We start from the raw sequence: 21055 nt of genomic DNA, 5'->3' as shown, positions 1-21055 counted from the left end.
TTCAATGACAAGTGTGTCGTGCAAATGCTTGAACTCGTCGCCTTGACATATGTTCGGGCGCATTGTGATCAGGTGGATACCACGACCGCTGTGTCGGCGAGGGTGGAAGGACGATAAACAGTTACATGGCTGGGGTAGAGGATGTGGGTCTGCATGGGTCTTTGAGTCATGTTCGGCATGTGAGTTTGTTTCTTCCGTTGCAACGCACGGGCATTTTTGCTAATTATGACCAAAGTTGAAAGCAGTCAAAATACGCCATGGATTCTGAACGAAGGGCAGGAAACAAGATCGAAGTACCACAATAAAAGTGAGAAAACCCAGATGAAGGTTCCGAGCTTATTCTCCGCTCTACCAATCACCTTGCAGCTCCAAACAACGACTCGACGATCAACAGCAACTAAGCAAGCAAAGTGAAAGTACGTAGGTACCCACGGCACAAACAACACTGTCCTCTGATCCTTTCCAGGAGCCCAAACACCCTGTACCCATGCACTAGGTACGTACATCCAGATCAAGCCAACGGGGCGCCGGGTGCCCTCGCCGGGTAGCGGACGACGCAGTCGCCCCACGGCCCCTCATCGGCCGCCGCGGCGCCGCCGTATGCGGCGACACGCTCCCACAGGGCGCTGCTCGCCTTGGGCCCGCTCCCGATGCCGAGCTGCCACACGCGGTCGCCCTGCCGGACCCGCCCCCTCGCCTCGTGGTACCCGAGCTGGTACCACAGCGACGCCGCCGACTGGTTCCCGAACCGCTGGAACGTCGCCAGCGCCGCCTCCGCCTCCCTCTCCCCCAGCCCCAGCCCCTCCGCCAGCCTCCGTATGTTCGGCATCCCCGACGACGGCAGGCAGAAGTGGCTCGCCGCGGCCAGGAAGTTCGGCCTCGGCGCCTCCACGTGGCCTTCGCCGCCTTGGACCTTCTTGCTGCTCCGGCGGCGGCGGCGGAATCGCGCGAGCGCTGCGGCGTAGCGGAGCTTCTCGTGCCATGGGAGGATGGAGGCGCCGAAGGCGGTGAGGTGGGCGCGGAGGAGGTCCCGGAACACACGGTCGAGGCCGCGCCCGATGGTGAACCCCGTGATGCCCTCGTCGTCCTCCTCCCTCATGGCCAAGTTGTAGCCGCGGTCGTCGGCCGCGATGGTCGTGCGCTTCAGCGCGACGAGCCGGTACTTGACCGGCGCTGCCGCCGATGCGGTGTTCGACAGTAGCGCGGCGGCGCATCCGGTGCGGAAGAAGCAGTTGAGCAGCAGCTTGCTGCGGTCCCTCCCTCTGTACCACCCGATCGTGACGATCTCCGCGCTGACGACGACGGCGTAGTCGACGGCGCCGGCGTGCGCCCTCAGGACGCCCCTCGCGACGTCCACGCCGACGATGCCCGCGGCGCATCCCATGCCGGACAGGTTGAAGGTCTTGACGTCGGTGGGCATGCGGTAGTGGTTGGCGATGATGGCGGCAAGCGACGGGGCAGGGCCGAACCCGCTGCAGTTGATGACGAGCGCGCCGACGGCGGACGGCGGCACGCCCGTCTTAGCGAACAGTTCGTCGAGCGTGGGGAAGAAGAGCATCCCCGCCTCCTGGACGGCGTCGGCGTGCGTGGCGGACGGCGGGAGGTAGTGCAGCGCCGGCGGGAAGTAGGTCTCGTCGCCCATGCCGCTGTCCTCGACGACCCTGGACATGAACTCGACGCTGCCGTCGTCGAAGCAGCCGATGAGGCGGAGGTGCTCGAGCAGGCCCGGGATGGTGACGCGCAGCCGGCGGGGCGGCTTCAGGTACGCGAAGTCCACCAGCCCAATGCCCGCACGTCGGCCGGAGCGCCACAGGTGCGTCAACATCGCGCAGACGGGGAGGAGGTAGAGCGCCGCGTGCCGCCGCAAGACGAGGACGGACAGCTCGGCAGCGAGGCACAGGATGAGGACGGCGGCGCCGAGGACGCCGTGCACGGCGCCGAGGATGTGGTCTCTGTGCGCCATCTCCATGTCCGTCCGTTCGGCCTGCTGCTTATCCCGCGATCTCTTGAATGTTTTGGACGCTGATTTTCTGCAGTGTATGTGTGTAGCGTGCGATGCGACGGCTCTTATATGGTGCGTCGTCCCCAGCTCATGTGACCGTGACAAGTCTGCATGCACATGTGCACGCCATGAATTGTGTCCGTTGCAAACTACGTCAAGATCGATCGTGTTGCCCGCGTAACATGGTTGAGAACTGCTAAAAAAACAAGACGGCTTGCTTTGAGATCGATGCAACCGGAGTTGAAGGGACAAGATCGATCCGGCCGGCCACATAAAAGCGAAGAGTAGTAGCTTTCGCCATGAAAGCAGCCGTGCTATGAACAGTAGCGCTAGCCGCCCTCTAGTGTCCTGGTTACAGGCGCTGCACGTATACGTGCCGGGCAGTGGTATAGGATGGTCAAGCCTCTACATGCACGTACCAAGAGAGGGAGAGAACATGCAGTGGCTACGCTAGATACAAAACGGAAGGTGCGGCATGCACGGGGAGGGACGTACGTAGAGCCGATCGATCTCGATCGTGTCGTCCTAACGCGCGGCGCACATGGGCGCTGAGTAGGCAGAGGCATCGTGCATGCTTACACCGTTACACGGGAATGGCCAATCAGGAGCGCAAATGCGCGATGCACGGTTGGTGAAGGGTGACAAAATGGGTGGCACCTCCAAAGTCCTTTCCATGGGCGATTCAACTCGGTGGCTCCGGCTACAGTGTCGACACGCTAACGGGAGGGAGGGGGTGAGATCGACAATGCATTCTAGCTAAGGATTAATGTATACCTGGTAAAAAAACCATCATTCAACAATTTTTAAAGATCCGTGCAACCTTTTACATGTGGACACCAGTGGCGAAGTCAGGAGTTCAAAGTTGTGATGGCAATTTAAAATTGTGATGTCAAGTAGTTGTATTTGGATTAATTCTACATTATTTTTTGAAGGATTTCTGTGTAGTCAACCGACTACACAGAACACCCATGACACCGTCATTGGTGGACACCCATAGTTGGCGAACGTTCGTCAGCTAGGGTGCGGTTGCGAATCCTAGATGGCATTTTCTGTGGACCCCATAGCTAGCAAAGTCGTTTAAGTTTCACTATTCCAGTTTCACATTGATAATAAGATTGTGACATTTTAATTTCATATTTCTGTATCACATTAATTGAAAATTTATGAATCAATTTGAAATGTATGTTTTGCTTAAATATATAAATTTAAAATATCTAAAAAATTATTGAAATGTGTTTTTAAATTGTTCTGAGAGTGAAAATAGATGCATGTAGTGGTATGATATTTCAAAAAAAAAAGTGACCGAAATGCATGTAGTATTGAAACGCAGATGCTAACAAAATGGTCTAGTAGTGAAGCATCTTGTATTGAAATATACTCCCTCCGTAGTCATCTATTTTGGAACGGAGGAAGTACCTAGTAACAAAGTGATCTGGTATTAGAATGCCACTCCGATAGATCATTTGGGCACCCTCCAACGAAAAATACTGATGACTTATCAAGAATCACCCTTTGACCAGAAGCACTGCTATACAAGTTTAGCATATCCCTAGCTTCATCGGCAGCATGGGGTGAAGCTCTCATAGAGAGGATACTATCATCTTCAAAAAAGAAAAACGATGGCTCATCGTTGGTGCCGTTGGTACCACCTTCAAACCAATTACTTCCAACTGTGCACTAGCTTTCAACAAAGAAGATATACCGTCACTAGCTAACAGAAATATGATCTCCCTGTTGGATTCCCCGGGCCGGTTTAAAATTCTCAAGGTGGTCACCACTGAAAAGAACTGAACAAAACCGAACTTCCCCACAAGGGCATATCCAACAGGGACCCTCAAAACGACTGTACATGTCGAACATAGTTGCCCGAATACAGTTTGCCATCCAACATGTTATCTCATCGGTCCACGGACCAGTCTGGATGTCCAAAATCCCGCAAACTAGGGGGGCTTTGCGGGTGACCGCTGCCACTTATGCGTCCACAACCCTGGACCGACCAAAAAATATCTTCTGTGCCTGCCGGTCGGTTGCCATGCATTCATGCCGCTCCGCGCCGCATTCATGCCGGCACAGAACCAACATGATCTCTCACGGGTGGAGCCAGCATTGAAGCAGGTTGTTGGCCCAGAGGGCCACCCATGACTAGGCGGAATGGCACTTCGTCTGCCTACAGGCATTAAACAGGCACAATAGCCGAAAAATACACTCCGATGCCAACATTGACACATACCGCCGCTTGGCATGTCTGTCACCCACTATTTAGATGCGTCCTCCCTTGCACGATCAGCACCACAGCCTGACCGCTCCCAATCCTCCTTGGTGCACCACCTTCGCCATGACCATTAGCTCTAGAGCGATGTGGTAGAGCCTCACGACGAAGCACAAGCACGAGGTGGCCAACCTTGTAGCCGGCTAGCGGGGTCGTCGTGTGCGGCGGATACAGGCAGGCTTGCCGGTATGCTCGCCAGAGGTGAGCGATGATGAGACGGAAGTCCAGCACCCCTCCCCGCATTAGTCCCTGCCAACTTCACCATGGCACTGGCGCAATTCAACACCATCGTGACGAAGGTGCAGCCGGAAGAGCGGCAGGTGTCGGCGTTTTGGTAGGTGCGGGACGAGCAGCACTACATCGTCGCCCTCCTCGAGCATAACAATTTGGTGAAGGGGCAAATATACGGCGAGTTCACAAGCACGAAGCCGTGGCGGCCATAGTCGTGGAGGGCCCGAACTTCTTAAAGAGCAGCACGCACTTTATGAGGTCACATGCAGCGCTCAAACAACAGAAGCGAACGCACGGGTAACGCGTGCGGTTGTGGACGGGAATGTAAGCAGTTGTGCTAGCCAACGAGCAAACATCCAATTTGTGACAAAACATGAGGCGTGAACTACTTGAGATAACACAAGCGAGATTTCCACTAGTTTTTCCTGGTTTCTCAGTTTTTTTGTTTTTTCTCTTTTCTTTTTTGCTTCATTTTTATTCGGTTTTCTCCAGGTTATTTCTCCATTTTTGTTTGTTTCTTTTCTTCTCTATTTTTAGTTTTTCTTTTGTGGGTGTCCTGTAACACCCACGATGCGGCTATATCTCCCGCGTGTCGGAGCACGACTTAGAGGCATAACCGCATGCTGGGCATGTCGCAAGAGGGGTAATCTTTACACATCTCATGTACTGAATAAGAAAGGGATAAAAACTTGGCTTACAATCGCCACTTCACACAATACGTAAATATATCATACATCATCCAGAATACAATCAAGGTCCGACTATGGTACCAAAATAAAAGAAGAAAAGCCCAAATGCTAGATCCCCGATCGTCCCAACTGGGCTCCACTACTGATTAACTGGAAACAAAACAACACAACGAACACGATCTTCATCGAGCTCCCACTTGAGCTCGGTTGCGTCACCTGCACTGGAATCATCGGCACATGCAACTGTTTTGGAAGTATCTGTGAGTCACGGGGACTCAGCAATCTCACACCCTTGCGATCAAGACTATTTAAGCTTAAAGGTAGGAAAGGGTAGTGAGGTGAAGCTGCAGTAAGCACTAGCGTATATGGTGGATAACATGCGCAAATAAGAGCGAGAAGAGAAGCAAAGCACGGTCGTGAAATAGAAGTGATCAAGAAGTGATCCTGAAACTACTTACGTCCAAGCATACCACAAGAACCATGTTCACTTCCCGGACTCCGCCGAGAAGAGACCATCATGGCTACACATGCAGTTGATGCATTTTAGTTAAGTCAAGTTTCAAGTTCTCTACAACCGGACATTAACAAATTCCCATCTGCCCATAATCGCGGGCACGACTTTCGAAAGCTCATAACCCTGCAGGGGTGTCCCAACTTAGCCCATCACAAGCTCTCATGGTCAACGAAGGATATTCCTTCTCCCAGAAAGACCCGATCAGGCTCGGAATCCCGGTTACAAGACATTTCGACAATGGTAAAACAAGACCAGCAAGACCGCCCGATGCGCCGACATCCCGATAGGAGCTGCACATATCTCGTTCTCAGGGCAACACCGGATGAACACTACGTACAACTAAAACCAACCATCAAGTTTCCCCGAGGTGGCGCCGCAAGTGGCTCTGGTTCGGACCAACACTTAGAGAAGCACTGGCCCGGGGGGGTTAAAATAAAGATGACCCTCGGGAGCATGACTCCCAAGGGAAAACTAGGTGGTGGTGAGGCAAATGGTAAAACCAAGGTTGGGCCTTGCTGGAGGAGTTTTATTCAAAGCGAACTGTCAAGGGGTTCCCATAACACCCAACCGCGTAAGGAACGCAAAATCAAGGAACATAACACCGGTATGAAGGAAACTAGGGCGGCAAGAGTGGAACAAAACGCCAGGCATAAGGCCGAGCCTTCCACCCTTTACCAAGTATATAGATGCATTAATTAAATAAGAGATATTGTGATATCCTAACATATCCATGTTCCAAACATGGAACAAACTCCAGCTTCATCTGCAACTAGCAACGCTATAAGAGGGGCTGAGCAAAAGCGGTAACATAACCAAACAATGATTTGCTAGGAAAGAAGGGTTAGAGACTTGACATGGCAATATGGGAGGCATGATAAAGCAAGTGGTAGGTAACGCGGCATAGCAATAGAGCGAACAACTAGCAAACAAAAATAGAAGTGATTTCGAGGATATGGTCATCTTGTCTTAGATCCCGCAAGGAAGAAGAACGAGTCCATGAAGAAGACAAACGGACGAAGTCGAACGAATCCTCACAAACGCGACATTATCGGAACTAACCCGAAGAAGCAACACCGAAAAGAAGCAAACAACATAGTAAACAACCACCACATAAACATGGCATGATGCACAAATAATTATCATGCATGTCCGGTTTAAAGAGGCATGGCATGGCAAAGTGCACAAGCAAAACTACAAGTTAAGTGGAGCTCAATATGCAACGAGTTGCATATTGACGAAACACCACAACAAGTTATTTAGTTCGATCTCGTTTATGTACCCAACAATATTAAATGTTGATTAACATGACAAGAGGTGAGCAAATGAAAACTACCTATCTGGGCAAGTTTAAATGAGGCCGGAACAACAAACAACAAGTCCGGAAACTCCTCATGAGCATATTTTAGGTTTGGTACTGTTCTACCCTAAACATAATTTTAGAGTTACTAAACATGCAAAGTAAGTACATCATGATAAACTAGACATTTTTCTACCCCATTTACATATAAAGTTTGTTAGGTTTGGAGCTACGGTTATTTAGTTATGAAATAAAGCATTTGAACATGGCATTTGAACAAATTTAAACAAACAGCAATTTAAATATTTCGAACATGGATGAAAATTGCATATTATGAACCTACACAAAATTCTAAGCATTTTTCATATTTAAAGTTTTTACATATGATGCATAGTTTGAGATATATGATATGCATGAACCACAGGGGGTTTTCTGTAAAACTGCAGTCTCTGGAAAATGATTAAATTCGTCTAGGAAAAAAATGTTATACGGGCCGAAATCTGAATGCACCGCTGGCCCAACTGAGAGGGGGGGTTGTGGGGGCTCACATTGGGTCAAGGCCCGGTTTAGTGGAGGAGGCAGGCCGCGAAGGGGCATGCTGGCCTGGAGGTGCGGTCAACGCGATTGCAGCGCGGCACTCTGCTCCTCTCGATGCAGGGGAAGAAGAGGATGCAGCGCAGGGGAAGAAGAGGATGCAGCAGCGGACTTGGCGCGACGCACGCCGGCGACCTTGAGGACGAGCGAGCGCCGCGGCTCCAGGATCATGGCGGGGCGGCAGTAGCAGGACGGAACGGAGGTCGGCGGCGTTTGGCGATGGAAGCGGCGGGAGGCACAGACTCATCCGAATCCACGTGGGGCAGGGTGCAGACGAGGACGGAGTGGAAGCGAGGAAGGTCGTGACGGGCGCCGGCAGTCGATGCAGGTCGTCTCTGACGAGAGGAAACAGGCGGCAGCAGGACTTGCGGCGTCGGCGGACCTCCATGAAGAAGATGGCGGCGGTTGGATTCATGGTTGGTGGAGGACGACGAGCTCGGGAACGAGGGCATCATGGGAGGCACACGGGGTAGCAGGCGCACTAGAGCAAGGGACCGGAGAGCTTCTGGTTCCGTGGGTCGCCGGGATGCGTCGGACGGGTGGCAGCGGCTCCGCTCGTGGACGAGCTCCGGCTGGAGGAGCACCTGCCCGAGCGCAGGGCCTGCTGGCTGGTCGTCGGATCCAGGTAGACGGCGGCGCAGACGAAGCTCTGAGATGGAGCTGCTTGTGGTTCCTCATGGCGGCTCCTGCGAAGGAAAAGAGGTGAGAGCGAGAAGCGGAGGGAGAAAGTTGCGATGGCTGGTGCGGTTCGAGGAGGGCCACAGGGGGTGGTGCTGGTTGGCTTCAGTTGAATTGGGAGGAAGTCCCAAGGAGGAAGGAGGTTGGTCGGGTGGCTTGAATGGATCGGGAAAGATCCCGAGGAACAAGGAAGAGTGTGGCGGCGGCAGGGAGGATTTGATGGATGGATGGGACAGGGCTAGGGTTTAGACTATATATATAGGTAGGGATTAGGGTAGGCTATCTCGTCCCTACGATTATAATTGGACGTCCAAGAAAATAAAGGTTAGAGGGTCCAAATAAATAATCGCTGATGTTTTAGGGATGTTTGGGGATGATTCGAAACCAATGGTGACGACTGCCCGGGGCGGGTCCGGGACAGCTTTCGGACGCGCGCGCGAGGAGGTCCGCGGGCTGACAAGAGAGCTTAGGTTGGGCCTGGCGGTGAGTGGTAGTGGGCTGTGCAGAAGGCCTTGGGCTGAGAGAAAAGAAGAGAGAGAGGCCCGGCGACTGTTTCCGGAGACCGAAAACGTCCGATGATAGACCGGCTACTATTGCCGCTATAGTTATTCGTTGGGGCGTCAAACAGACTCCAAATGCGATGAAACTTGGCAGGCGACATACTGACAATAAAATAACACTGCATGCCAACTTTCAACCCATTCCGAGAACATTTCATGGCCACTTATATAATACTATTCCGGACATGCCGCGGACGCGTGTGAGTGTGGTTGGGCTCAGAACGGACAACGGACGGAACTGGGGAACCCGGACGGATGCAAGTTTCGAAAACATGATGATGCAATGCGGATGATGACATGGCAGATGCAACACACAAGCGAAAGACAAGGCAACAACAGCGAATAACTGGAAGACACCTGGCGCAACGGTCTTGGGGCGTCACAACACTGCACCACTACGAGAGGATCTCGTCCTGAGATCTAGGATGGCACCGCAGGAGAATGGAAGAGGACGAGAAGAGGTAAAGCTAAGTTGCTTCTTTGACAAACGAGTGAAACCACGAACCTTGTGAGGTTGAACAAATTGAAAGAAAGAATACAACAAAGATGAAGAAAGTTGGAAGCACTCCGTTAGAAAAGAGGAACAAGGAACAATACGGGAACCTTGTAGGTTGAAAGACATAAGAAGAAGGGTTACAATAGATTAGAGGTACATGCAAGCACTCCGGTTGAAACGAGATGTACAATGAATGATAAAGGTCAATTACGACAACACTCCGGTTGGAAATGGAAGGTAAAGAATATGATCTTGGAAAAATGGGAGCACTTGGATGAGAGTCCGGTTAGAAGAGGAATGATAGACACAACACTCCGGTTAACACAAAATAGAGAAGGAATAAGAATGATATAAATTGGACAGCACTCTGACTGTAAATGGAAGGAATTGAAGATGAGCTTGACAAGATGAGAGGATACTTGAAAAGAGGACACGACACTCCGGTTGAATGGGTAAGCACGAAAAGAACATGATCTTTGACAAAAACGAGATGATGGGTCGAAGAGAGCAACATCACAATGCCTCCGGAACAAATGTAAGAATGAAATCAAAAGAACGGAGGAGAAAACAACATCTTCTACCTCAAATGAGCTTGAAAAGCATTTTTAGGAGAAGGGTCAAACGGAGTTGTTGGAAGACCAACAACGAAAAGAGTAAGCTTCTTGTGGGCTTATGGAAAACATCTCAAAATCTTGAGGTGAAATTCTGCCACTAACGAAAAACAATAGATTGGATTGATATCAACCAGGAGACGAGAAACTTATTTCACCGGGAGGATAAATGAAGAACTTGGGTTATTTATAAGCACCATGAATAGCGACAATCCTTAGGGAAAGCTTTAGGTGAAATATAACCCAAGATAACTCCAACGAGGAGATTGATGGATTGAGAAGAGCTCATGCTTGAAGAAATTGATGGGTTTAACTATCTCATTCTTCACAACTGTTAAATCATGACACACGAAGGGAAATTGTCAAGAGTGACATAACACCACCTCGAAAGATAAAGTAGAACGAATTGCATTTCGGAATGCAACATGAAGAATGCTTGAACTACTCAAGACAAGACATGTGTTGAACATCATGTTTATATGAGAGTATAGCTTGGCGGGACAATTGAAGAATGAAAGGAATCCTTGACGAACCACCATGTAGCCTCCATGAAAAACCCGGTAAACAAAATGATGATAAAAGAAAGAGAAGTTGACAACACAAGGTGAAGCCTTGCAATGATTTAGATGGAGCTTCACGACGAGATCATGCGGAAAAACTTGGAACTCCGGAAAAGAAAGATGAACAAAAGAAATCAAGAATTTTGATGAGCCTCCGGAATAAGGAATTGAATTTGCTCGATGAAACAAGAATAAGAATTACATTATGCTTATCCTTCACCAATTTAAATTGATGACAAGAAACGGATTTGGCATACTACTTATTTTCGTTGAAAGGGTCAAGAAAGATATAGCGCAAACTTGAGGAGGTCTTCAACGAACCACCGGTAGGATTGAAACAACGAATAAATTGATATGATAACGAAGGAAAAGAAATCTTGAATGAACCACCGTAAGAATTGAAAAACGAACGAAGTAAAGGGATGAATCACTGGTAAGAATTAGCAAATGAACGAAGATACATGAGAGAGTTTAGATATAAGAGAACGAAGAGATCATGAACTAATTAGAGAATATACGAATCATGCACCGGTAATATTTGGAGAATGAGAGCTGAAAGCTGAGAATGAATTAACCCGAAATTTTGGTCTTCGAAGAATCAAACTGAAAAGACTCCTAAATTACTCCGGATGGGTGAAAAGAATTCTCACAATCGAAAACAATTATGAGAGGATGGCATGAATCTAGAACCATGAGTCTTCAAGAGAACGGATATGATTGCAGAGAAACTCTTCTTCGGTCTTCAAATGTTGAGAATGATGACGAGAACCACCACTGAGAATTTTTGAGGCACTCCGAAATGAAAATTGGAAAGGTTGAGCCAACGATGAAAGAATTTGAAAGATCATGGAGAAATACATATGACTGATGACAACTCATTCTTACGTCAAACTTTGAAATGAATTTGAAAAGCTTCGGGAAAATTAGAAGAGTCAGGTAAGATCCTGGAAAAGACCTATGGGTTAGGGCCCACTCAAAAGAAACACCGTTGAAAAGATTGCTTGAAAGGGAGATTGCGCCGGTTGAATTAGGTTGTTTGAATGAGATAACAATCTCGAAATAGGTTTAACGGATTTTGAATGAAAAGACGAGCCTTCTGAGATATCTTCAACACTCCGGAACAATTGAATAGCAAGCGGGGAATGATTATGAGGTGCACCCGCATGACAAAGCATTTGAAACGAGGAAAAAGGATGTGATCGACAAGGCTTGACTTGAATCCACCGGAGAGAAAAAAGAACGGAGAATGATGAACTTGAAGCTCTGCTGGTACCTTCATGAGAATCACCGGATATGAACATTGAAAGAAAAGAATGAAGAGACTTCACATGAATAAAATGGATACTTTATTAAGAAATCCGAGTCCTTGAAGAAAAAAGGGTGGGAGGGTGGGAAAACAAAGGAAACTTGGGACGGATGAAACAAGTAACGTTGAGAAGACTTTGAGTTGATCTTGCGGATGTTGAAAATGATCGGATCCACTTGAAGAGAAACACGCCGGTTGAAAAGGATTTACATGACAATATCAATTATCATGAAGGATTATTATTCACATAGAAATATGAGAACACCACTTAGGCAAGGTATGGAATCAACATTTGACTTCGAAGCAACTCGAATACCACAACAAAAACAAAACAAGGATTTGGCTTGCAGAATAAGCCGGAAACAAACATATGATAGATCCCATATCGTATCATGTGTTTGTTGGAAATAATTCCTACGTGATACTTGAATTCCCACTTATAAACTCCCAAAACTTTCTGGTTATGCAATAAGGTGTTGGGGATACAGGGGAAGCATAGTATCTCACCCAAACTAGCAAATCCTACATCCAGCTGTATCCATCCTTCAACACATAACCAAGAAACCTTCGGAAATCGTGTAACACCCACGATGCAGCTATATCTCCCAGGGGTCGGATCACGACTTAGAGGCATAACCGCATGGTAGCCATGTCGCAAGAGGGGTAATCTTTACACATCCCATGTACTGAATAAGAAAGGGATAAAGAGTTGGCTTACAATTGCCACTTCAACAATACATAAATATATCATACATCATCCAGAATACAATCAAGGTCCGACCACGGTACCAAAATAAAAGAAGAAAACCCCAAATGCTAGATCCTCGATCGTCCCAACTGGGCTCCACTACTGATCAACTAGAAACGAAACAACACAATGAACACGATCTTCATTGAGCTCCCACTTGAGCTCGGTTGCGTCACCTGCACTGGAATCATCGGCACCTGCAACTATTTTGGAAGTATCTGTGAGTCACGGGGACTCAGCAATCTCACACCCTCGCGATCAAGACTATTTAAGCTTAAAGGTAGGAAAGGGTAGTGAGGTGGAGCTGCAACAAGCACTAGCATATATGGTGGCTAACATACGCAAATAAGAGCGAGAAGAGAAGCAAAGCACGGTCGTGAACTAGAATTGATCAAGAAGTGATCCTGAAACTACTTACGTCCAAGCATAACACAAGAACCGTGTTCACTTCCCGGATTCCGCCGAGAAGAGACCATCACGGCTACACACGCGGTTGATGCATTTTAATTAAGTCAAGTTTCAAGTTCTCTACAACCGAACATTAACAAATTCCCATCTGTCCATAACCGCGGGCACGGCTTTCGAAAGTTCATAACCCTGTAGGGGTGTCCCAACTTAGCCCATCACAAGCTCTCACGGTCAACGAAGGATATTCCTTCTCCCAGAAAGACCCGATCAGGCTCGGAATCCCGGTTACAAGACATTTCGACAATGGTAAAACAAGACCAGCAAGACCGCCCGATGCACCGACATCCTGATAGGAGCTGCACATATCTTGTTCTCAGGGTAACACCGGATGAACACTACGTATAGCTAAAACCAACCCTCAAGTTTCCCCGAGGTGGCGCCGCAAGTGGCTCTGGTTCGGACCAACACTTAGAGAAGCACTAGCCCGGGGGATTAAAATAAAGATGACCCTCGGGAGCGCGACTCCCAAGGGAAAAGTGGGTGGTGGTGAGGCAAATGGTAAAACCAAGGTTGGGCCTTGCTGGAGGAGTTTTATTCAAAGCGAACTGTCAAGGGGTTCCCATAACATCCAACTACGCAAGGAACACAAAATCAAGGAACATAACAGCGGTATGACGGAAATTAGGGCGGCAAGAGTGGAATAAAACACCAGGCATAAGGCCGAGCCTTCCACCCTTTACCAAGTATATAGATGCATTAATTAAATAAGAGATATTGTGATATCCCAACATATCCATGTTCCAAACATGGAACAAACTTCAGCTTCACCTGCAACTAGCGACGCTATAAGAGGAGCTGAGCAAAAGCGGTAACATAGCCAAACAACGGTTTGCTAGGAAAGGAGGGTTAGAGGCTTGACATGGCAATATGGGAGGCATGATAAAGCAAGTGGTACGTAACGCGGCATAGAAATAGAGCGAAGAACTAGCAAGCAAAGATAGAAGTGATTTCGAGGGTATGGTCATCTTGCCTGAGATCCCTCAAGGAAGAAGAATGAGTCCATGAAGAAGACAAACGGACGAAGTCGAATGAATCCTCACAAACACGACGTTATCGGAACTAACCCGAAGAAGCAACACCGGAAAGAATCAAACAACATAGTAAACAACCACCACATAAACATGGCATGATGCACAAAAAATTATCATGCATGTCCGGTTTAAGGAGGCATGGCATGGCAAAGTGCACAAGCAAAACTACAAGTTAAGTGGAGCTCAATATACAACGAGTTGCATATTGACGAAACACCACAACAAGTTATTTAGTTCGATCTCGTTTATGTACCCAACAATATTAAATGTTGATTAACATGACAAGAGGTGAGCAAATGAAAACTACCTATCTAGGCAAGTTTAAATGAGGCCGGAACAACAAACAGCAAGTCCGAAAACTCCTGAAGAGCATATTTTAGGTTTGGTACTGTTCTGCGCTCAACATAATTTTAGAGTTATTAAACATGTAAAGTAAGTACATCATGATAAACTAGACATTTTTCTACCCCATTTACATATAAAGATTGTTAGGTTTGGAGCTACTGTTATTTAGTTATGAATTAAAGCATTTGAACATGGCATTTGAAAAAAATTAAACAAACAGCAATTTAAACATTTCGAACATGGATGAAAATTGCACATTATGAACCTACACAAAATTCTAAGCATTTTTCATATTTAAAGTTTTTACATATGATGCATAGTTCGAGATATATGATATGCATGAACCACAGGGGGTTTCTGTAAAACTACAGTCTCTGGAAAATGATTAAATTCGTCTAGGAAAAAAACGTTATACGGGCCGAAATCTGAATGCACTGCTGGCCCAACCGAGAGGGGGGCTGTGGGGGCTCACATTGGGCCAAGGCCCGGTTTAGTGGAGGAGGCAGGCCGCGAAGGGGCATGCTGGCCTGGAGGTGCGGTCAGCGCGACTGCAGTGCGACACTCTGCTCCTCTCGATGCAGGGGGAAGAAGAGGATGCAGCGCAGGGGAAGAAGAGGATGCAGCAGTGGACTTGGCGCGACGCACGCCGGCGACCTTGAGGACGAGCGGGCGTCGCGACTCCAGGAGCATGGGGGGCGGCAGCAGGACGGAACGGAGGTCGACAACGTTTGGCGATGGAAGCAGCGGGAGGCACGGACTCATCCGAATCCACACGATGCAGGGTGCAGACGAGGACAGAGTGGAAGCGAGGAAGGCCGGGACGGGCACCATCGATCGATGCGGGTCGTCTCTAACGAGAGGAAACAGGCGGCAGTAGGACTTGCGGCGTCGGCGGACCTCCATGAAGAAGATGGCGGCGGCTGGATTTATGGCCGGTGGACGACGACGAGCTCGGGTACGAGGGCGCCATGGGAGGCGCACGGGGTAGGAGGCGCACTAGAGCAAGGGACTGGAGAGCTTCTGGTTCCATGGACGAGCTCCAGCTCGAGGAGCACCTGCCCAAGCGCGGGGCCTGCTGGCTGGTCGTCGGATCCAGGTAAACGGCACTGCAGACGAAGCTCTGAGATGGATCTGCTTGTGGTCCCTCATGGCGGCTCCTGCGAGGGAAAAGAGGTGAGAGCGAGGAGCGGAGGGAGAAAGTTGCACTGGCTGCTGCGGTTCGAGGAGGGCCACAGGGGGTGGTGCTGGTTGGCTTCGGTTTAATTGGCAAGAAATCCCAAGAAGGAAGGAGGTTGGTCGGGTGGCCTGAATGGATCGCGCAAGATCCCGAGGAACAAGGAAGAGTGGGTGTCGGCGGCGGGGAGGATTTGATGGATGGATGGGACACGGCTAGGGTTTAGACTATATATACAGGTAGGGATTAGGGTAGGCTATCTCGTCCCTACGATTATAATCAGACGGCCGAGAAAATAAAGGCTAGAGGGTCCAAATAAATAATCCCAGATGTTTTAGGAATGTTTGGGGATGGTCCGAAACCAACGGTGATGACTGCCCGGGTCGGGTCCGGGACAGCTTTCGGACGCGCGCGCGAGGAGGTCCGCGGGCTGACAAGAGAGCTTAGGTTGGGCCTGGCGGTGAGTGGTAGTGGGCTGTGCAGAAGGCGTTGGGCTGAGAGAAAAGAAGAGAGAGGCCCGGCGACTATTTCCGGAGACCGAAAATGTCCGATGATAGAGCGGCTACTATTGCCGCTATAGTTATTCGTTGGGGCGTCAACCGGACTCCGAATGCGATGAAACTTGGCAGGCGACCTACTGACAACAAAACAACACCACATGCCAACTTTCAACCCATTTCGAGAACATTTTCTGGCCACTTATAAAATACTATTCCGTACATGCCGCGGGCGCGTGCGAGTGTGATTGGGCTCAGGACGGAGAACAGACGGAACTGGGGAACCCGGACGGATGCAAGTTTCGAAAACATGATGATGCAATGCAGATGATGACATGGCAAGATGCAACACACAAGCGAAAGACAAGGCAACAACAGCGAATAACTGGAAGACCTGGCACAACGGTCTCGGGGCGTCACAGCACTCCACCACTACGAGAGGATCTCGTCCCGAGATCTAGGATGGCACCGGAGGGGAACGGAAGAGGACGAGAAGAGGTAAAGCTAAGTTGCTTCTTTGACAAACGAGTGAAACCACGAACCTTGTGAGGTTGAACAAATTTAAAGAAAGAATATAACGAAGATGAACAAAGTTGGAAGCACTACATTAGAAAAGAGGAACAAGGAACAATACGGGAACCTTGTAGGTTGAAAGACATAAGAAGAAGGGTTATAATGGATAAGAGGTACATGCAAGCACTCCGGTTGAAACGAGATGTACAATGAACGATAAAGGTCAATTACGACAACACTCCGGTTGGAAATGGAAGGTAAAGAATATGAGCTTGGCAAAATGGGAGCACTTGGATGAGAGTCCGGTTAGAAGAGGAATGATAGACACAACACTCCGGTTAACACAAGATAGAGAAGGAATAAGAATGATATAAATTGGACAACACTCTGACTGTAAATGGAAGGAATTGAAGATGAGATTGACAAGATGAGATGATACTTGAAAAGAGTACACGACACTCCAGTTGAATGGGTAAGCATGAAAAGAACATGATCTTTGACAAAAACGAGATGATGGGTCGAAGAGGGCAACATCATAATGCCTCCGGAACAATGTAAGAATGAAATCAAAAGAACGGAGGAGAAAACAACATCTTCTACCTCAAATGAGCTTGAAAAACATCTTTAGGAGAAGGGTTAAACGGATTTGTTGGAAAACCAACAACGAAAAGAGTAAGCTTGTTGTGGGCTTATGGAAAACATCTCAAAATCTTGAGGTGAAATTCTGCCACTAACGAAAAACAATAGATTGGATTGATATCAACCAGGAGACGAGAAACTTATTTCACCGGGAGGATAAATGAAGAACTTGAGTCATTTATAAGCACCATAAATAGCGACAATCCTTAGGGAAAGCTTTAGGTGAAATATAACCCAAGATAACTCCAACGAGGAGATTGATGGATTGAGAAGAGCTCATGCTTGAAGAAATTGATGGGTTTAACTATCTCATTCTTGACAACTGTTAAATCATGACACACGAAGGGAAATTGTCAAGAGTGACATAACACCACCTCGAAAGATAAAGTAGAACGAATTGCATTTCAGAATGCAACATGAAGAATGCTTGAACTACTCAAAACAAGACATGTGTTGAACATCATGTTTATATGAGAGTATTGCTTGGTGGGACAATTGAAGAATGAAAGGAATCCTTGACGAACCACCATGTAGCCTCCATGAAGTGAAGGAAATATGCCCTAGAGGCAATAATAAAGTTATTATTTATTTCCTTATATCATGATAAATGTTTATTATTCATGCTAGAATTGTACTAACCAGAAACATAATACATGTGTGAATACATAGACAAACAGTATGTCACTAGTATGCCTCTACTTGACTAGCTCGTTGAATCAAAGATGGTTAAGTTTCCTAGCCATAGACATGAGTTGTCATTTGATTGACTTGACCCATTCCGTTAGCATAGCACTTGATTGTTTAGTTTGTTGCTATTGCTTTCTTCATGACTTATACATGTTCCTATGACTATGAGATTATGCAACTCCCATTTACCGGAGGAACACTTTGTGTGCTACGAAACGTCACAACATAACTAGGTGATTATAAAGGTGCTCTATAGGTGTCTCCGAAGGTACTTATTGGGTTGGCGTATTTCGAGATTAGGATTTGTCACTCCGATTGTCGGAGAGGTTATTCTGAGCCCACTCGGTAATGCACATCACTATAAGCCTTGCAAGCGTTGCAACTAATGAGTTAGTTGTGGGATGATGTGTTACGGTACGAGTAAAGAGACTTGCCGGTAACGAGATTGAACTAGGTATTGAGATACCGACGATCGAAACTCGGGCAAGTAACATACCGATGACAAAGGGAACAACGTATGTTGTTATGCGATTTGACCGATAAAGATCTTCGTAGAATATGTAGGAGCCAATATGAGCATCCAGGTTCCGCTATTGGTTATTGACCGGAGACGTGTCTCGGTCATGTCTACATAGTTCTCGAACTCGTAGGGTCCGCACGCTTAAAGTCCGATGACGGTTATATTATGAGTTTATGTGTTTTGATGTACCGAAGGAGTTCAGAGTCTTGGATGAGTTCGGGGACATGACGAGGAGTCTTGAAATGGTCGAGATGTAAAGATCGATATATTGGACGACTATATTCGGACATCGAAAAGGTTCCGAGTGATTCGGGTATTTTCGGGAGTACCGGGGAGTTACGGGAATTCGTATTGGGCCTTAATGGGCAATACGGGAAAGGAGAGAAAGGCCTCAAAGGTTGGCTGCACCCCTCCCCATGGGCTGGTCCGAATTGGACTAGGGAGGGGGGCGCCCCCTTCCTTCCTTCTCCTTTTCCCTTCCCTTTCCTTCCCTCCTACTCCTACTACTTGGAAGGGCTCCTAGTTCTACTAGGAAAGGGGGAATCCTACTCCCGGTGGGAGTAGGACTCCCCTAGGGCGCGCCATAGCGATGGCCGGCCCTCCACCTCCTCCACTCCTTTATATAAAGGGGCAGGGGCACCCCAAAGACACAACAATTGATCCCTTGGATCTCTTAGCCGTGTGCGGTGCCCCCCTCCACCATAATCCACCTCGGTCATATCGTAGCCGTGTGCGAAGCCCTGCGTCGGTAGAACATCATCATCGTCACCACGCCGTCGTGCTGACGAAACTCTCCCTCAACACTTGGCTGGATTGGAGTTTGAGGGACGTCATCGAGTTGAATGTGTGTAGAACTCGGAGGTGCCGTGTGTTCGGTACTTGATCGGTTGGATCGTGAAGACGTACGACTACATCAACCATGTTGTGCTAACGCTTCCGCTTTCGGTCTACGAGGGTACGTGGACAACACTCTCCCCTCTCGTTGCTATGCATCACCATGATCTTGCCTCTGCGTAGGAAATTTTTGAAATTACTACGTTCCCCAACAGTGGCATCCGAGCCTGGTTCTATGCGTTGATGTAATATGCACGAGTAGAACACAAGTGAGTTGTGGGTGATATAAGTCATACTGCTTACCAGCATGTCATACTTTGGTTCGGCGGTATTGTTGGATGAAGCAGCCCGGACCGACATTACGCGTACGCTTACGCGAGACTGGTTTTACCGCTGTGCTATGCACACAGGTGACTAGCGGGTGTCAGTTTCTCCAACTTTAGTTGAACCGAGTGTGGCTACGCCCGGTCCTGGCGAAGGTTAAAACAGCACCAACTTGACAAACTATCTTTTTGGTTTTGATGCGTAGGTAAGAACGGTTCTTGCTCAGCCCGTAGTAGCCACGTAAAACTTGCAACAACAAAGTAGAGGACGTCTAACTTGTTTTTGCAGGGCATGTTGTGATGTGATATGGTCAAGACGTGATGAGATATAAGTTGTTGTATGAGATGATCGTGTTTTGTTGAAGTTATCGGCAACAGGCAAAACCCTTATGGTTATCTCTCTATTGCATAAGATGCAAGCGTCAAATAATTGGTTTACTTTATCGCTATGCGATAGCAATAGTTGCAAGAGCAATTGTTGGCGAGACAACCATGTGACGACACATTGATATAGATCAAGATGATGGAGATCATGGTGTCATGCTGGTGACGATGGAGATCATGATGATGCTTTGGAGATGGAGATCAAAGGCACAAGATGATGATGGCCATATCATGTCACATATTATGATTGCATGTGATGTTTATCTTTTATACATCTTATTTTGCTTAGTTCGCCAGTAGCTTTATAAGATAATCTCTCACTAAATTATCAAGGTATAAGTGTTCTCCCTGAGTATGCACCTTTGCGAAAGTTCTTCGTGCTGAGACACCACGTGATGATCGGGTGTGATAGGCTCTACGTTCAAATACAACGGGTGCAAAACAGTTGCACACACGGAATACTCAGGTTAAACTTGATGAGCCTAGCATATAACAGATATGGCCTTGGAACACGGAGACTGAAAGGTCGAGCGTGAATCATATAGTAGATATGATCAACATAGTGATGTTCACCATTGAAACTACTCCATCTCACGTGATGATCGGACATGGTTTAGTTGATATGGATCACGTGATCACTTAGGAGATTAGAGGGATGTCTGTCTAAGTGGGAGTTCTTAAGTAATATGATTAACTGAAATTTAATTTATCATGAACTTAGTCCTGATAGTAGTAGCATATCTATGTTGTAGATCAATAGCTCGCGATGTTGCTCCCAGTTTATTGTGTTCCTAGAGAAAAATTATGTTGAAAAATGTTAGTAGCAATGATGCGGATTGGATCTGTGATCTGAGGATTAACCTCATTGCTGCAAAGAAGAATTATGTCCTTGATGCACCGCTAGGTGACAGACCTATTGCAGGAGCAGATGCAGACGTTATGAACGTTTGGCTAGCTCAATATGATGACTACTTGATAGTTTAGTGTACCATGCTTAACGGCTTAGAATCGGGACTTCAAAGACATTTTGAACGTCATGGACCATATGAGATGTTCTAGGAGTTGAAGTTAAATATTTCAAGCAA

At 47.7% G+C, this 21055-nt stretch overlaps 1 protein-coding gene across 1 annotated transcript; it reads right to left on the bottom strand.

Annotated features, from left to right (window-relative positions):
• Positions 1–235: 235 nt before the first annotated feature.
• Positions 236–2162, bottom strand: LOC119297715 (3-ketoacyl-CoA synthase 4-like). Its single transcript, XM_037575390.1, has one exon. The coding sequence runs from the start codon at positions 1967–1969 to the stop codon at positions 512–514; it is 1458 nt and encodes a 485-aa protein (XP_037431287.1). The 5' UTR covers positions 1970–2162; the 3' UTR covers positions 236–511.
• Between the last annotated feature and the right edge of the window lie 18893 nt (positions 2163–21055).

This window comes from Triticum dicoccoides, chromosome 5A, assembly GCF_002162155.2.
Source record: "Triticum dicoccoides isolate Atlit2015 ecotype Zavitan chromosome 5A, WEW_v2.0, whole genome shotgun sequence".
NCBI classification, from domain to species: domain Eukaryota; kingdom Viridiplantae; phylum Streptophyta; class Magnoliopsida; order Poales; family Poaceae; genus Triticum; species Triticum dicoccoides.
The sequence above is the reverse complement of the archived record's forward strand: the minus strand, read 5'-3'. Positions and strand labels throughout refer to the sequence as shown.

Excerpts from the sequence above, each read along its gene's own strand:
- LOC119297715 (XM_037575390.1), bottom strand. The coding sequence starts at position 1,969 with ATGGAGATGGCGCACAGAGACCACATCCTCGGCGCCGTGCACGGCGTC.